Source organism: Lipotes vexillifer, unplaced genomic scaffold (genome assembly GCF_000442215.2).
Source record: "Lipotes vexillifer unplaced genomic scaffold, Lipotes_vexillifer_v1.1 scaffold1188, whole genome shotgun sequence".
NCBI classification, from domain to species: domain Eukaryota; kingdom Metazoa; phylum Chordata; class Mammalia; order Artiodactyla; family Lipotidae; genus Lipotes; species Lipotes vexillifer.
The window spans coordinates 491,551-510,327 of NW_006799221.1; the positions used below are offsets into that span (position 1 = coordinate 491,551).

An 18,777-nucleotide genomic window follows, 5' to 3' on the forward strand; every position below is an offset into this window, starting at 1 on the left:
ATAAAACAGTGATTAAGTGGAACTCTCTTAGATATTCAAGTCACAAATTATATATAAATAATTCTAGGGGGACTCTTTCCAAGATGGCGGAGGAGTAAGACGCAGAGATCACCTTCCTCCCCACAGATACACCAGAAATACATCTACACGTGGAGCAACTCCTACAGAACACCTACTGAACGCTGGCAGGAGACCTCAGACCTCCCAAAAGGCAAGAAACTCCCCACGTACCTGGGTAGGGCAAGAGAAAAAAGAATAAACAGAGACAAAAGGATAAGGACGGTACCTGCACCAGTGGGAGGGAGCCGTGAAGGAGGAAAGGTCTCCACACACTAGGAGCCCCTTCGCGGGCAGAGATTGCGGGAGGCGGAGCGGGGAGCTTCGGAGCCGCGGAGGACAGCACAGCAACAGGGGCGCGGAGGGCAAAGCGGAGAGATTCCCGCACAGAGGATCGGCGCCGACCGGCGCTCACCAGCCCGAGAGGCTCGTGTGCTCACCCGCCGGGGGCGGGCGGGGCTGCGAGCTGAGGCTCGGTTTCGGTTTCGGTCGGAGCTCAGGGAGAGGACTGGGGTTGGCGGCTTGAACATAGCCCGAAGGGGTTAGTGCGCCACGGCTAGCCGGGAGGGAGTCCGGGGAAAAGTCTGGACCTACCCAAGAGGCAAGAGACCTTTTCTTGCCTCTGTGTTTCCTGGTGCGCGAGGAGAGGGGTTTTAAGAGCGCTGCCTAAAGGAGCTCCAGAGACGGGCGCGAGCTGCGGCTAAAAGCTCGGAAACCAGAGACGGGCAGGAGACGCTAAGGCTGCTGCTGCTCCGCACTCCGTGCCCCTCCCTGCCCCCGGCCTGAGAGCGCCAGAGCCCCCGAGTCAGCGGCTCCTTTAACGCCGTCCTGTCTGAGCAAAAAGCAGACGCCCTCCAGCGACCTACACGCAGAGGCAGGGCCAAGTCGAAAGCTGAGCCCCTGTGAGCTGTGAGAACAAAGAAGAAAAAGGGAAATCTCTCCCAGCAGCCTCAGAAACAGCGGATTAAAGCTACACAATCAATTTGATGTACCCTGCCTCTGTGGAATACATGAATAGACAGCGAATCATCCCAAATTGAGGAGGCGGACTTCTAGAGCAAGATCTATGATTTTTTCCCCTTTTCCTCTTTTTGTGAATGTGTATGTGTATGCTTCTGTGTGAGATCTTGTCTGTATAGGTTTGCTTCCACCATTTGTCCCAGCGTTCTATCCGACCATTTTTTTTTTTAATTTTTTTCTTAATAATTAATTTTAATTTAAAGAACTCTGTTATACTTTACCTTCTTTCTATCTTTCCTTCCTTCCTTCCCTTTTTGAGACAACGAATCGTCCCAAATTGAGGAGGTGGACTTGGAGAGCAAGTTTTATGATTTTTTCCACTTTACCTCTTTTTGTGAGGGTATATGTGTATGCTTCTATGTAAGATTTTGTCTCTATAACTTTGCTTCCACCATTTGTCCTAAGGTTCTATCCTTCCCTTTTTTTTTTCCTCTAAATAATTATTTTTTTAATTCAATAACTTTATTATACTTTATTTTATTTTACTGTATCTTCTTTCTTTCTGTATTTTTTCCTTCCTTCCCTCATTCCTTCCTTCCTTCCCTCCTCCCTCCCTCCCTCCTTTCTTTCCTTCTTGCCTTCTTCCTTTCTTTTCTTCTTTCTTTCTTTCTTCCTTCCCTCCTTCCTTCCTTCCCTCCTCTCTTTCTTTCTTTCTTTCTTTCTTTCCTATTTCCTCCTACTTATACTAATTCTCTCTACTTTCTCTCCCTTTTATTCTGAGCCGAGTGGATGAAAGGCTCTTGCTGCTCCAGCCAGGAGTCAGGACTCTGCCTCTGAGGTGGGAGAGCCAACTTCAGAACACTCGTCAAGAAGAGACCTCCCAGCCCCACATAATATCAAACGGCGAAAATCTCCCAGAGATCTCCATCTCAACACCAGCACCCAGCTTCGCTCAACGACCAGCAAGCTACAGTGCTGGACAACCTATGCCAACCATATAGCAAAACAGGAACACAACCCCACCCACTAGCAGAGAGGCTGCCTAAAATCATAATAAGTCCACAGACACCCCAAAACACACCACCAGACGTGGACCTGCCCACTAGAGAGACAAGATCTAGCCTCATACACCACAACACAGCCACTAGTCCCCTCCACCAGGAAGCCTACACAACGCACTGAACCAACCTTAGCCACTGGAGACAGACATCAAAAACAACGGGAGCTACGAACTTGCAGCCTGCAAAAAGGTGAACCCAATCACAGTAAGATAAGCAAAATGAGAAGACAGAAAAACACACAGCAGATGAAGGAGCAGGATAAAAACCCACCAGACCTAACAAATGAAGAGGAAATAGGCAGTCTACCTGAAAAAGAGTTCAGAATAATGATAGTAAAGATGATCCAAAATCTTGGAAATAGAATGGACAAAATGCAAGAAGCAGTTAACAAGGACCTAGAAGAAATAAAGATGAAACAGACAATGATGAACAACACAATAAATGAAATGAAAAATACTCTAGATGGGATCAATAGCAGAATAAATGAGGCAGAAGAACGGATAAGTGACCTGGAAGATAAAATAGTGGAAATAACTACTGCAGAGCAGAATAAAGAAAAAAGAATGAAAAGAACTGAGGACAGTCTCAGAGACCTCTGGGACAACATTAAACGCACCAACATTCGAATTATAGGGGTTCCAGAAGAAGAAGAGAAAAAGAAAGGGACTGAGAAAATATTTGAAGAGATTATAGTTGAAAACTTCCCTAATATGGGAAAGGAAATCGTTAATCAAGTCCAGGAAGCACAGAGAGTCCCATACAGGATAAATTCAAGGAGAAATACGCCAAGACACATATTAATCAAACTGTCAAAAACTAAATACAAAGAAAGCATATTAAAAGCAGCAAGGGAAAAACAACAAATAACACACAAGGGAATCCCCATAAGGTTAACAGCTGATCTCTCAGCAGAAACTCTACAAGCCAGAAGGGAGTGGCAGGACATACTGAAAGTGATGAAGGAGAAAAACCTGCAACCAAGATTACTCTACCCAGCAAGGATCTCATTCAGATTTGATGGAGAAATTAAAACCTTTACAGACAAGCAAAAGCTGAGAGAGTTCAGCACCACCAAACCAGCTTTACAACAAATGCTAAAGGAACTTCTCTAGACAAAAACACAAGAGAAGGAAAAGTCCTATAATAACGAACCCAAAACAATTTAGAAAATGGGAATAGGAACATACATATCGATAATTACCTTAAATGTAAATGGACTAAATGCTCCCACCAAAAGACACAGATTGGCTGAATGGATACAAAAACAAGACCCATATATATGCTGTCTACAAGAGACCCACTTCAGACCTAGAGACACATACAGACTGAAAGTAAGGGGATGGAAAAAGATATTCCATGCAAATGGAAACCAAAAGAAAGCTGGAGTAGCAATTCTCATATCAGACAAAATAGACTTTAAAATAAGGACTATCAGAAGAGACAAAGAAGGACACTACATAATGATTAAGGGATCGATCCAAGAAGAAGATATAACAATTGTAAATATTTATGCACCCAACATAGGAGCACCTCAATACATAAGGCAAAAACTAGCAGCCATAAAAGGGGAAATCGACAGTAACACATTCATAGTAGGGGACTTCAACACCCCACTTTCACCAATGGACAGATCATCCAAAATGAAAATAAATAAGGAAACACAAGCTTTAAATGATACATTAAACAGGATGGACTTAATTGATATTTATAGGACACTCCATCCAAAAACAACAGAATACACATTTTTCTCAAGTGCTCATGGAACATTCTCCAGGATAGATCATATCTTGGGTCACAAATCAAGCCTTGGTAAATTTAAGAAAATTGAAATTATATCAAGTATCTTTTCCGACCACAACGCCATGAGATTAGATATCAATTATAGGAAAAGAGCAGTAAAAAATACAAACACATGGAGGCTAAACAATACACTACTTAGTAACGAAGTGATCACTGAAGAAATCAAAGAGGAAATTAAAAAATACCTAGAAACAAATGACAATGGAGATACAACGACCCAAAACCTATGGGATGCAGCAAAAGCAGTTCTAAGAGGGAAGTTTATAGCAATACAAGCCCACCTTAAGAAGCAGGAAACATCTCGAATAAACAACCTAACCTTGCACCTCAAGCAATTAGAGAAAGAAGAACAAAAAAACCCCAGAGTTAGCAGAAGGAAAGAAATCATAAAAATCAGATCAGAAATAAATGAAAAAGAAATGAAGGAAACAATAGCAAAGATCAATAAAACTAAAAGCTGGTTCTTTGAGAAGATTAACAAAATTGATAAACCATTAGCCAGACTCATCAAGAAAATAAGGGAGAAGACTCAAATCAATAGAATCAGAAATGAAAAAGGAGAAGTAACAACTGACACTGCAGAAATACAAAAAATCATGAGGGATTACTACAAGCAACTCTATGCCAATAAAATGGACAATCTGGAAGAAATGGACAAATTCTTAGAAATGCACAAACTGCCAAGACTGAATCAGGAAGAAATAGAAAATATGAACAGACCAATCACAAACACTGAAATTGAAACTGTGATTAAAAATCTTCCAACAAACAAAAGCCCAGGACCAGATGGCTTCACAGGCGAATTCTATCAAACATTTAGAGAAGAGCTAACACCTATTCTTCTCAAACTCTTCCAAAATATAGCAGAGGGAGGAACACTCCCAAACTCATTCTACGAGGCCACCATCACCTTGATACCAAAACCAGACAAGGATGTCACAAAGAAAGAAAACTACAGGCCAATATCACTGATGAACATAGATGCAAAAATCCTCAACAAAATACTAGCAAACAGAATCCAACAGCACATTAAAAGGATCATACACCATGATCAAGTGGGGTTTATTCCAGGAATGCAAGGATTCTTCAATATACGCAAATCTATCAATGTGATTAACCATATTAACAAATTGAAGGAGAAAAACCATATGATCATCTCAATAGATGCAGAGAAAGCTTTTGACAAAATTCAACACCCATTTATGATAAAAACCCTGCAGAAAGTAGGTGTAGAGGGAACTTTCCTCAATATAATAAAGGCCGTATATGACAAGCCCACAGCCAACATCATCCTCAATGGCGAAAAACTGAAAGCATTTCCACTAAGGTCAGGAACAAGACAAGGTTGCCCACTCTCACCACTCTTATTCAACATAGTTTTGGAAGTTTTAGCCACAGCAATCAGAGAAGAAAAGGAAATAAAAGGAATCCAAATCGGAAAAGAAGAAGTAAAGCTGTCACTGTTTGCAGATGACATGATACTATACATAGAGAATCCTAAAGATGCTACCAGAAAACTACTAGAGCTAATCAATGAATTTGGTAAAGTAGCAGGATACAAAATTAATGCACAGAAATCTCTGGCATTCCTATATACTAATGATGAAAAATCTGAAAGTGAAATCAAGAAAACACTCCCATTTACCATTGCAACAAAAAGAATAAAATATCTAGGAATAAACCTACCTAAGGAGACAAAAGACCTGTATGCAGAAAATTATAAGACACTGATGAAAGAAATTAAAGATGATACAAACAGATGGAGAGATATACCATGTTCTTGGATTGGAAGAATCAACATTGTGAAAATGACTCTACTTCCCAAAGCAATCTATAGATTCAATGCAATCCCTATCAAACTACCACTGGCATTTTTCACAGAACTAGAACAAAAAATTTCACAATTTGTATGGAAACACAAAAGACCCCGAATAGCCAAAGCAATCTTGAGAACAAAAAATGGAGCTGGAGGAATCAGGCTGCCTGACTTCAGACTATACTACAAAGCTACAGTAATCAAGACAGTATGGTACTGGCACAAAAACAGAAAGATAGATCAATGGAATAGGATAGAAAGCCCAGAGATAAACCCATGCACATATGGTCACCTTATCTTTGATAAAGGTGGCAGGAATATACAGTGGAGAAAGGACAGCCTCTTCAATAAGTGGTGCTGGGAAAATTGGATAGGTACATGTAAAAGTATGAGATTAGATCACTCCCTAACACCATACACAAAAATAAGCTCAAAATGGATTAAAGACCTAAATGTAAGGCCAGAAACTATCAAACTCTTAGAGGAAAACATAGGCAGAACACTCTATGACATAAATCACAGCAAGATCCTTCTTGACCCATCTCCTAGAGTAATGGAGATAAAAACAAAAATAAACAAATGGGACCTAATGAAACTTCAAAGCTTTTGCACAGCAAAGGAAACCATAAACAAGACCAAAAGACAGCCCTCAGAATGGGAGAAAATATTTGCAAATGAATCAACTGACAAAGGATTAATCTCTAAAATTTACAGGCAGCTCATGCAGCTCAATAACAAAAAAATAAACAACCCAATCCAAAAATGGGCAGAAGACCTAAATAGACATTTCTCCAAAGAAGATATACAGACTGCCAACAAACACATGAAAGAATGCTCAACATCATTAATCATTAGAGAAATGCAAATCAAAACTACAATGAGATATCATCTCACACCAGTCAGAATGGCCATCATCAAAAAATCTAGAAACAATAAATGCTGGAGAGGGTGTGGAGAAAAGGGAACACTCTTGCACTGCTGGTGGGAATGTGAATTGGTTCAGCCACTATGGAGAACAGTATGGAGGTTCCTTAAAAAACTACAAATAGAACTACCATATGACCCAGCAATCCCACTACTAGGTATATACCCTGAGGAAACCAGAATTCAGAAAGAGTCATGTACCAAAATGTTCATTGCAGCTCTATTTACAATAGCCCGGAGATGGAAACAACCTAAGTGCCCGCCGTCGGATGAATGGATAAAGAAGATGTGGCACATATATACAATGGAATATTACTCAGCCATAAAAAGAAACGAAATTGAGCTATTTGTAATGAGGTGGATAGATCTAGAGTCTGTCATACGGAGTGAAGTAAGTCAGAAAGAGAAGGACAAATACCGTATGCTAACACATATATATGGAATTTAAGAAAAAAAAATGTTATGAAGAACCTAGGGGTAAAACAGGAATAAAGACAGAGACCTACTGGAGAACAGACTTGAGGATATGGGGAGGGGGAAGGGTGAGGTGTGTTAGGGCGAGAGAGAGACATGGACATATATATACTAACAAACGTAAGGTAGATAGCCAGTGGGAAGCAGCCGCATGGCACAGGGAAACCGGCTCGGTTTTTTGTGGCTGTCTGGAGGGGGGGGATAGGGAGGGTGGGAGGGAGGGAGACAAAGAGGGAAGAGATATGGGAACATATATATATGTATAACTGACTCACTCTGTTATAAAGCAGAAACTAACACACCATTGTAAAGCAATTATACCCCAATAAAGATGTTAAAAAAAAAAATAAAAATAAAAAAAATAATTCTAATATGTACTGTACCCTTAGCACTTCCCCATTCACTGAGAGTTTAATTCCTAGGGAATATAATTCAAAAAATTCAGCCAATCTGTGAACATTCCTAACCAAAATATATTCATTGTCTCAACTCTACATATCTCAATACAAAATAATTAAATCCTCATTTCATACTAATTATTTTACGCCAATTTTTAACCCTTCATATTTCTCTAGGTTTACTAAATAAATAAATCCTGTCTTCTCAGTCACACAGCAAAGGATCTATTTCCAAAAAGCTTAATTAAATTTATATGTCTCCCTTGGACGCTCTCCAAGTTCAGCATATCTAACTTCATTTGTTGTGTCTGACTTTTCTTTAAGTACAGCAGATCAAGAAAAGAAAAGGTCATTGCGGTGGCTCCTGTCCCTTAGATTACTCTCTATACAATCAGTCCACTATTAGAAGCAATAGTTGAAATCCTAGCTACACTCAGATTAGAAAGACACCTAACATAGAATTTATGTTTTGGTTTTGAGTATTCTCATTAACTAGATAAGGTATAGTAGAAAGAGAGTGAATTTCGGTGCCATCTTTTACATGTAATCTATCCTCTCTGAGACTCAGTTTTCAGATCTGAAAAAATAGGAATACCATCTATTTCATGGAGATATAACAACAGAAAATGACACCTTTTACTAAAAGAAACTATCACGGGTCACAAAGTCTTAAGCAGTGTTGACATCCTTGCCAACATCTGTTCAATGTAATCAAACCCTGGGATACAGGTGTTCAATAAATGTTACTTTTCATCCTGCATTTTAGGGATGATTTTTCCAAACAGTATAGAGACTCAACTTCATAAATATTTAGATTTTCATCTACATTATGTGTTAGTCTCCACATTCAGGAATATGGAATAAATTCAGTAATTCCACATAAAAACTGTGTCTAAATTTTCACGTTGCCCTTGAACCAAATGCTGAATTTTGCTAAAATAACAAACAATAAGTATTCCATCACACACTTAGGTTATATGACTCTCAACATGCATTAAAGTAATTGGATCACCTCCCTCCCACCACACACAAAAAAAGAAAACAAAAAATTCCAGGTGGATAATAGAAAGTTAAACAATAAAGAGTTCAAAAGACACCCTTAAGAGAGTGAAAAAAACAAGACATAAAGTGACAAAAGTTATTTACTATACATATGACTAATAAAAGGCTTAGATCCACAACATATAAAGAACTTCTACATATGAGCAAGAGTCTTGAACAGGTATTTCACAAAATAGGACAGCCAATCTCAATCTCATTAGTGATCAGTGAAATAAGGTGCAGATTAAAATCACAAAACAGTACTAAATACCCGTCAGAATGGTTAAAGTGGAAAAGACAGAAAAGCACAAGTGTTAGTAGAAGTACAATTGGTGAAAACCAATTTGGAAAATGTTTTGGCAGTATCTCTTAAAATGAACATACATAATCACTGTGACCTAGTAACTCTACTCTTAGGTAAACACTCACGAAACAATGTCTGTGCATGTGACCAGGAAACATATATTAAAATGTTAGTATAATGTATAATACCAAAACTCAAAAAAATCCAAACATCTATCAACAGTAGAATGGATAAATAGTAGCATATTCCTCTAATGGAACATTATCCAGCAATGAAAATGAAAAAAACCTACAGCTATATATAAAAACATAGATGAATCTTACAAATATAAGTTGGACAAGCAAAACATTAATCAGGTTAAGGCATACATGCTTAGATGTTAAAGCTATTTAAAAGAGCAAGAAAGGGAATGCCATAAAAGACAGAAGAGTTGACTGTTTCTGAGAAAAGGAATGGGGTGCTAGCCAGATGTGAGAAGTCATGAGGAGGACTTCTAAAGTACTGTGAATACTTTTTTCTTTTATCTGTGTGATGGTTACACAGATGTTCACTTTGTGATAATTCACTAAGCTATATGGTTTGGTTCTGTGCACCTTTGTGTATATGCAATACATTTCACCAAACAAAAGGTTATAAAAAAAGAGAGGAAGGGAAGAAGAAAGAAAATAAATAAAAAGTCACAACACTATCTGGAAAGATATCTAATATATTAAGTTAAATACTAAAGTCAAATGAAATGATGGCAAATAAGCACACAAAAAGATGCTCAACATCATTAGTCATCAGGGAAATGCAAATGAAAACCATAATGAGATAACCACTACACATCTGTTTAGAATGCCTAAAATACTAAAATTCTTAATACTGAGGATGCAGACCAACTGGAATACTCACCAATGTCGGTAGGAATGCACACTGGTACAGGCACTTTGAAAAATAGTTTGAAATTTTTTTACGAAGCTAAACATACCCCTACCGTATATAAATCACCAATCTCATTCTTAGTAGTACTTACCCAAGAGAAATAAAAACATATGTACACACACAATTGTAAGCAAATGTTTACAGCAGCCTTATTCATAATCATAAAAAAAGGAAACAACTCACATGTCCTTCAACTGATGAACGGATAAAGAAACTGGTATATCCACACAATGGTATTATTACTTAACAAAAGGAACAACTATTGATACATGCAGCAACATGGATGATCTCAAATGCATGTTGCTAACTTAACAAAGCTAGACCTAAAAGGCTACACACTGTATGATTCCATTTACATGACATTCTGGAATATGTATTACCTAACTATACAACATAATGAGATTATAATGTAATTCACTTAGATATTTAACTATAATAACAACAAAAAGCATTACTTGTAAAATTACATTTGCACTTGGTTTAGCATTTTATATACATATTTTAATCCTCCGAATAATCATGTAAAGCTAAATCATCGCAACTTTACCAATGAAAAAACAAATTCAAAAAGAGTAAACTAACATTTTACCCACAGATACACATCTAGTGAGTGGTAAAGCTGGGGTTTAGTCCCATTGTATCTGGGTCTTTCCAAGCCCATTTTCTTCCCTCTACACCATACTGCCTCTTAGTTCAAAAGCACTGGTAATTGCTTAATGGATAGTGTTTTCTTTTGAATTATTTAAAGATGTGTTCATACTTCCTACATTTGTAAGTTTAAAATAAACCATGAAGGGAACACTCCTGCACTGGGAATGTGAATTGGTTCAGCCACTATGGAGAACAGTATGGAGGTTCCTTAAAAAACTACAAATAGAACTACCATATGACCCAGCAATCCCACTACTGGGCATATACCCTGAGAAAACCATAATTCAAAAAGAGTCATGTACCAAAATGTTCATTGCAGCTCTATTTACAATAGCCCGGAGATGGAAACAACCTAAGCGCCCATCATCGGATGAATGGATAAAGAAGATGTGGCACATATATACAATGGAATATTACTCAGCCATAAAAAGAAATGAAATTGAGCTATTTGTAATGAGGTGGATAGACCTAGAGTCTGTCATACAGAGTGAAGGAAGTCAGAAAGAGAAAGACAAATACCGTATGCTAACACATATATATGGAATTTAAGAAAAAAAATGTCATGAAGAACTTAGGGGTAAGACAGGAATAAAGACACAGACCTACTGGAGAACGGACTTGAGGATATGGGGAGGGGGAAGGGTGAGCTGTGACAAAGCGAGAGAGAGGCATGGACATATATACACTACCAAACGTAAGGAAGATGGCTAGTGGGAAGCAGCTGCATAGCACAGGGATATCAGCTTGGTGCTTTGTGACTGCCTGGAGGGGTGGGATAGGGAGGATGGGAGGGAGGGAGATGCAAGAGGGAAGAGATATGGGAACATATGTATAACTGACTCACTTTGTTATAAAGCAGAAACTAACACACCATTGTAAAGCAATTATACCCCAATAAAGATGTTAAATAAATAAATAAATCATGAATATTTCCTGTTATTCAGGTACCCACATACCCACAATCATACAATACAAAGTTAAAATACACAACTTCTGCCCTCAAGATGTTTATAATCTAATAGTTAGCACACATAGGACCAAGTAGGCAATTTTAAACCTCAAAAATAAGAGCCAAGTAGTAGAAACATGGGTAGTGTGAGTACCTTATAATAACAAAATAATTCTAATTGCTTCTTCCCATCCCTGGTATCATCACTATCATTCATTTCACTTATATAAGGATATGTATGTGAAGTATACATATATACATACACATAAGCAAACACAGTCAAATACAGTGTCACTATTATTTTAAACTGTTATCTGTTAGATCAATTAAGAACAAGAAAAATAAAATTTTTTATTTTATCTTCATTCATTTCTTCTCCAATGCTTTTCCTTAGATATCTGAGTTTCTGACCTGTATCATTCTCTTTGTCTCTAAAGCACTTCTTTTAACATTTCTTGCAAAAATGGCCTACTGGCAAAATGCCCTCAGTTTTTGTCTGATAATTTTTATTTCTCCTTTACTTTTAAAGGATAATTTTGCACACTACATTATTCTAGGTTGGTGGCTTTTTTCTCTCAACACCTTAAATAGTTCACTCCGCTCTCTTCTTGCTTGCATGGTTTCTAGGGAGAAGCCAGATAATAATTCTTAACTTTACTCCTCTATAAGTGAGGGATTTTCCCCCTCTGGCTTCCTCAGGATTTTTTTATCTTCAATTTTCTGTTATTTGAAAATAATATGCCTAGGTATAAGGATCTTTTTGGCATTTATCCTACTTGGTGTTCTCTGAACTCCCTGGACCTTTGGTTTGATGTCTGAAGTTGATTTTGGGAAATTCTCAGTCATTACTGTTTCAAATACTTCTTCTGTTCCTTTCTTTCTTCTCTGGGATTGCCATTATGCTTATGTTATACCTTTTGTAGTCACCCCACAGTCCTTGGATATTCTGTTCTTCTGTTCTGGCTTTTTTGTTTTTTGTTTTTTGTTTTTGTTTTTTTTTTGCGGTACGTGGGCCTCTCACTGTTGTGGCCTCTCCCGTTGCGGAGCACAGGCTCCGGACGCACAGGCTCAGCGGCCATGGCTCATGGGCCCAGCTGCTCCACGGCATGTGGGATTTTACTGGACCGGGGCAAGAACCCGTGTCCCCTGCATCAGCAGGCAGACTCTCAACCACTGTGCCACCAGGGAAGCCCTGTTCTGTTTTTCTAATTCCGCGCTTTTTCTCTTAGGTTTTCAGTTTCCAAGAATTCTACTGATACATCCTCTTGCTCAAGACTCTTTCCTCCTGCATGTCCAATCTACTAATAAGGCCATCAAAAGCACTCTTCAATTCTGTTACAGTGGGTTTTTTTTCTCTAGCATTTCTTTTTGGTTCTTTCTTGGAATTTCCATCTCTCTACTTACACTGCCCATCTGTTCTTGCATGTGGTCTACTTTATCCATTAACACTCTTGGCATATTAATCACAGTTGTTTTAAATTCCAAGTATGATAATTCCAACACCCCTGCCATATCTAATCCTGATTCTCGTGCTTGCTCTGTCTCTTCCAATTGTGTTTTCTGCCTTTTAGTATATCTTATAATTTTTTTTTGACAGCCAGGCATGATACACTTTTTAAAATGAACTGCTGTAAACAGGTCTTTAGTAATATGGTGGTAAGGTGCAGGGGGATGGCTGAACAATTTATAGTCTTATGGTAAGATTTCAGTCTTTTAGAAGGCCTATGCTTCTGGACTGTGAACTTCACACACACACTTCTCAATCCATCTCCCTCCCCTCAGGTGGAACAGGATGGCTAGAGTGAGCTGAATTTGTGTATTTCCCTTCACCCACATCATTTAGCCTCTGATAAAACTCCAGCAGGTTAGGCTCTGGTGAAATAGTTTATCCTAAGGGCAAGCCTTGTTAGGAGGAACAGAATGCTCTGGCATATTTCAAAATCATTCCTTTTCCCCTTCCTCTATCAAAAGCATGAGGGGATTTTCCTGATATTCACTGAGAGAATCTGGTAGAGATACAACAGGTAAGACTCACAAAAGTATGGGGCCTCTGATGACCGGTTTCCCATGGAGTCTTTAACTCTCAGAGTTGCTCACACTGAATCTCCAGCAATTTGTCAACCAATTCAGGTTTCCCTACACCAGCGCTGGCTTCCAACAAGGTTGCTGCTCTGGTGAACTGTGATTCACTGTAGTCTCTGCTGGTCTCTCCAATTTTAAGGGCAGTGGTTTGCTTTGTGACCTCTCTCTACTAAAAAAGTTGTTGATTTTTCAGTGTATTCAGGTTTTTACTTGTTGTCAGGATGGAGTGGCAACTTCCAAGCTTCTTACATGCCATACCAGAAACCGGAAGTTTGCATTTTCTTTTAAGAAATGTTTTTCTACACCACAAGCTTAAAAACTTACGTAGAATAATAAAACACATACAAACTCAATATCATATAGAACAAAACTGTGTTACATACTTTGTAAATTATTTATTTATTATTTTTCACTTTCCTCTTACAATGCACATATTTATATTTCTAGACATGTAGCCTAGATCAGACACTGTTCTTAAATATCTGAACCTCCCAGTTTATCTATAAAAATCAATATAAAATTATAAACTATAATCCTTGAAATATATCTTCCAAACAAGTGATTAAAGTACAGCTTACCATTTTGATGCCTGTGGAAAATGTCACTGGCTTTGTAGGTTTAGGTTTCTCAAGTTGCATTTCCAGTTGGGTAGATCTATCTTTATGCTGAGCCAAAAGCAGAGCAACGGGGAGATCAGAACTCTCCTGCAAGAAAAGTTAAAGTGCAATGTGAAAGTTAAAAATAAAAGCAATGAGTCTTTTATTTTAAATTATGCCTTTCCATAAACATTTGATGTCAACCTAGGTATTCACTTTATGGAGAACACTTTACAAAAACCTTTAACATTCCATAATAAGAAAAGGCTGCTTTAGACTCATAAATCAAAATAACCTACAAAAAAGGATTTTTATAAAATCCACATTAAAGACAATATAATAGGGTCTTGTTTCATCTAGCAAAACCAACCATATTTATTAAAATAAAAAAATTAGAAGCTAATCACAAAAAGAGTAGTACAAAGTACTGTAACTTAGATCAGATGTTTATCTAAGACACATTTCTTTTTTACCAGGGAATTCAGACCAGTCTGAAATTGTTTCCCCTTAGATTTCACCTGAGGCCGTTTGGAAATGATCCTTGCTCTGTTTTGCACAATGGAATGACTGTTAAGTACAATCAAAAGACATTTATCAATATTTTTTCCTTTACTGACTTATTTTTATAAATAATTTACCTTTATAAATTTTTTTAATTAACAAAATAATAGTAAACACTTTTAATATCTTATATTGATACTAAATCAGGGCCACTATTTACACAAATCTGTACACATACATATTAATAACACAAATTACTATTATACGTAGACTGTCATTTATTCTGTTTAACATGAAGTCTTCTCACATGTTTAAAGTGATGCAGAGCTAAGATCTAAACTAAATGTATCCAGACATTTTCCTTTCTGAGCTGTCAGTTAAATAAGAACACAGAAACACATGTAAAAGGAAACCAGGAAGGAAGGAGATCATATACAAACATATGCAAAGACACATACTACTTTCTATATCTGTAAACAAAAATGAAGGTACAAACACATTTCAGTCTCCTATACCAAGGTGACATAAGAAAACAGTCTTCAAATGGCCCACAGAGTTTTAAAATAGTAGCTACCCAGAATTTAATCCTGAAAAAACTATATTGTTACACATTTCATAGTATAAAAGTAAAGACATAGCAGAATCTAACTTTCTTTCCAAAACCAACAACTTAATATTTTGGGGCACAAATATGGCTAATTAATATATTTAAAGGACTTGTTTAAAAGTTATAGTACAGAAGAAATTCAAGTAACAAGCCATTCATTTCCATAGCATCGTCCTAGAATAAATCTGTATCTCAAAACTTTGTAACAGAAGTGCTAAGCAAGAGCAAATGTTACAAAGATTAAAACTTTTAAAAGTAAATGGAAAAACACAAATTTTATTTATAAAATAGAACTTTATTAAGGATCAAAATTCTTAAGACATGGCTTTAGCAATAATGAAGGAGGATGAATAAAATACACTATGACAACATACTTGACTACCTTTCATATTCTACAACAAAGCATTAGTAATGCATTAATAATAGTATTGCTGTGAATTCCTGCAGCTATTCCTATTTCCATTAGGAATTTTATAATAAAATGTAAAATTAAAGAATATTTTAAATGGGCGGTGGTCCAAAATATCTTTTAAAATCTCTCACTACCTTTTCATATGTAAAAACTAACAGAAGAAAAATAAATTTCCTTGGCTAAAATGCTAAATCATTGCTTCCTAATTAATACTCTAAGTGAATTCAAATTCCATACCTGGTACTTACCCTAAAAAGTAAAAGTTCTCATGTAAAAGTAAGACAATGTGTGCACTTCAAAAAAGTTGCTAATCAGTACTTTGCCTGTTTTAATCCTGGTTTCACCTTCACATAAAAGAACCAGAATATTAAAATGTCTTGATAAAACAGTTGAAATTTAATAAAAATAAACATTCTAGAAAGCTAAAACTAATTTTGATACTAAGGCAATACAATTTACTTTAAATCTGCTGTACTCCACTTTAGCAATCAAAACTTTGGAGCCTGAAAATCTTTGTAAATGTTAAACTAGAGGGACTTCCCTGGTGAAGCAGTGGTTAAGAGTCCGCCTGCCAGTGCAGGGGACGCAGGTACAGGCCCTGGTCCGGGAGGTTCCCACATGCCACGGAGCAGCTGGGCCCATGCACCACAACTGCTAAGCCTATGCTCTGGAGCCCGCCCGATGCAGCTGTTGGGCCCGTGTGCCACAACTACTGAAGCTGTGGTCCGCAACAAGAGAGGCCACCACAGTGAGAAGCTCGCGCACCACAGCAAGGAGTGGCCCTCGCTCTCTGCAACTAGAGAGAAAGCCCGCACACAGGAACGAAGACCCAACGCAGCCAAAAATAAATTTTAAAAAAAAAGTTAAACTAGAAATAAGCAGGAGTTCTAACAACAACAAAAAAATCTACAGAGTAAAATAAACTATGGGAAACATACATGCTCTCAGAAACACAAAAAATGCAGATTTAGCCTTTCAAGTTATTTCATTCTTCTTAGCTTTCCATTTTTACCCTGAAAGGTTCCCTAAGCTACATTGATTGCCTGAAGGTACACTGCTTAATATTTAAAGAAATTTTAATTAAGACTACCATTAAAAGCTTTATAATGACCATTTTTAAATGATTATTTTAACTGACTTAAAGCAAGCCATCTGGCAAACAATATTCTAATAAAAATCAGCTACTGCTTTTGACAATATTAGCCCTTAACAAAATTTAAGACACAGCTGAAGAGAATTTTCAAACAAGAATATAAAAAGATTTAATAAGTCAAGACCTGTTTAAAAATCTTTTTCCAAACTTAAAAAAAAAAAAAACCCTGAATTTACAGTTAGGATTAAATAAATGGACATTTTAGACAACATTATAGTAAATGCTAAGCCATAAACATTAAGACCATAACATTAAAATCCTGTCACATCATACAGTATAGTGAATGCCAATGCTTTTATAAAAGGTTAAAAAGTAACTTGTAGCACAAGGACCAGAAACAGCAGAAAAAAAATTCTAATAAGTTGTGCTTATACTAGTTGCCTAAATTAGATCCAGAGAATCATTCTAAGATTTAAACTTCTAGATATATTTATAGATGCCAATTCAATCTTTCTTAATAAAATCTAAGACATGAACATACAAAGAAAAAAATACAATGTATTCTTTTACTTAATAAGGATTCAGGAGGATAAAAAGAAATTTAATGAATTCTTTCAGTTAGTCAATAAGGATGAAATATATGTTAGCATTTTAACAAAAATTTTTTAATAAATATTAAAAAATTAAAGTAACAATCTTTAAATATAAATATGAAAATGAGAAATTCAAATTGAATTGGTATTTAAACCAATCTGTTGTAATTAATTGTTCTAATGAATACAGTAAATTGTTAAAGATTATTTAACCACCATGTTACATGATCTAAACAGTAAAGAAAGTATGCACAGTAATGACTTGCAGGTGAAGAAAACAGGAAGGGGGAGCAGTTCTTAACAAAAGCCAATATTAACTCCAGATTATACACGTACAACATTGGCAGTTGCAGCTCAATTGCCAAGAACAGCTCAATGAGGCAGCAAAACTTCATGCTAAAAGACTAAAGACAAAAAGAATATGCAAAAATAATTGCTATGCAAAACCAGCTTATCTAAAAATCAAAACTAAAAACGCTTTATACTAAATGGAACATTTTTAAAAAGTTAAAGTGTATTTTCGTCTTATATCTAAGTTCTGTATTTGGAATTAACTCAATTAATTGTATAGCAGAAAGCATTACCAAAGAAAACTCTGCATAAAATGATGAGAGAAACAACCTTTCAAAAAAATAATTGTAACATAAATCTTTACTAATTCATTCTTTAAAGTTTTTAATTTCTCACAAGCTACATGTCCATGAAAAAAATGTAAAACATGACATGCATCATTTCAACTGTTAAAGCCACAACTGCCACTTAATAGTTTCAAAAAAAATTAATGGAAGTTAGGGATTTCCCTGGTGGCACAGGGGATAAGACTCCATGCTCCCAATGCAGGGGGCCCAGGTTCAATCCCTGGTCATGGAACTAGATCCCACATGCATGCCACAACTAAGAGTTATCATGCCACAACTAAGGAGCCCTGGGGACACAAGTAAGGAGCCCACCTGCCGCAACTAAGACCCGGTGCAACCAAATATAAAAATAAATAAATATTAAAAAGAAAAATTAATGGAAGTTACTGAGGAAAAAATACATATTCTATTTTATACACTGCTGTCCTCATTTTTTGTCCTTTCTTGGCGCAACGGCACATGGTGCAGCCTGCAGTATCTCATTTCCCAACCAGAGACTGAACCCAGGCCACAGCACTGAAAGCGCCAAATCCTAACCACTAGACCACCAGGGAACTCCCTGTCCTCATTTTTAGAATGAAATTTACATTCCATTCATACAAAGTAGATAGGGTTTATGATAAGCATTTTCTGTCTGAGCCTCAGTAAGGCCTTTACCCTTACTTTTCCTTTACTTTCTCACCTACTTCTAATTTAAATTATCTTGCTTTCTCTTTTTATTCCTGGTTATATGGCTTAAATGCTTTTAGGGCAAAAGCACAGTAGAAAAATATACACATACACTTTTACCTGATCATAGAATAACAAACAGCATAGCAACTAGTAGACTGAGGAGTTAAGTGTGTTAACACCACATGGAAATTAATTATGGGTCCAGAAAGGGGAAAGAAAGAGTG

General features: G+C 36.9%; 1 protein-coding gene across 2 annotated transcripts in view; it reads right to left on the reverse strand.

Annotated features, from left to right (window-relative positions):
• Nucleotides 1-18,777, reverse strand: part of MNAT1 (MNAT1 component of CDK activating kinase) — a 228,030-nt gene that overhangs the window by 138,875 nt on the left and 70,378 nt on the right. The window contains exon 6 of one of the 2 annotated variants that reach the window (XM_007471507.1): nt 14,020-14,145. The exons of the other annotated variant lie outside the window; for it this stretch is intronic. Coding sequence (XP_007471569.1) covers nt 14,020-14,145 — 126 coding nt within the window. The remainder of the gene's footprint in view (nt 1-14,019; nt 14,146-18,777) is intronic. 2 annotated transcript variants of the gene reach the window in all.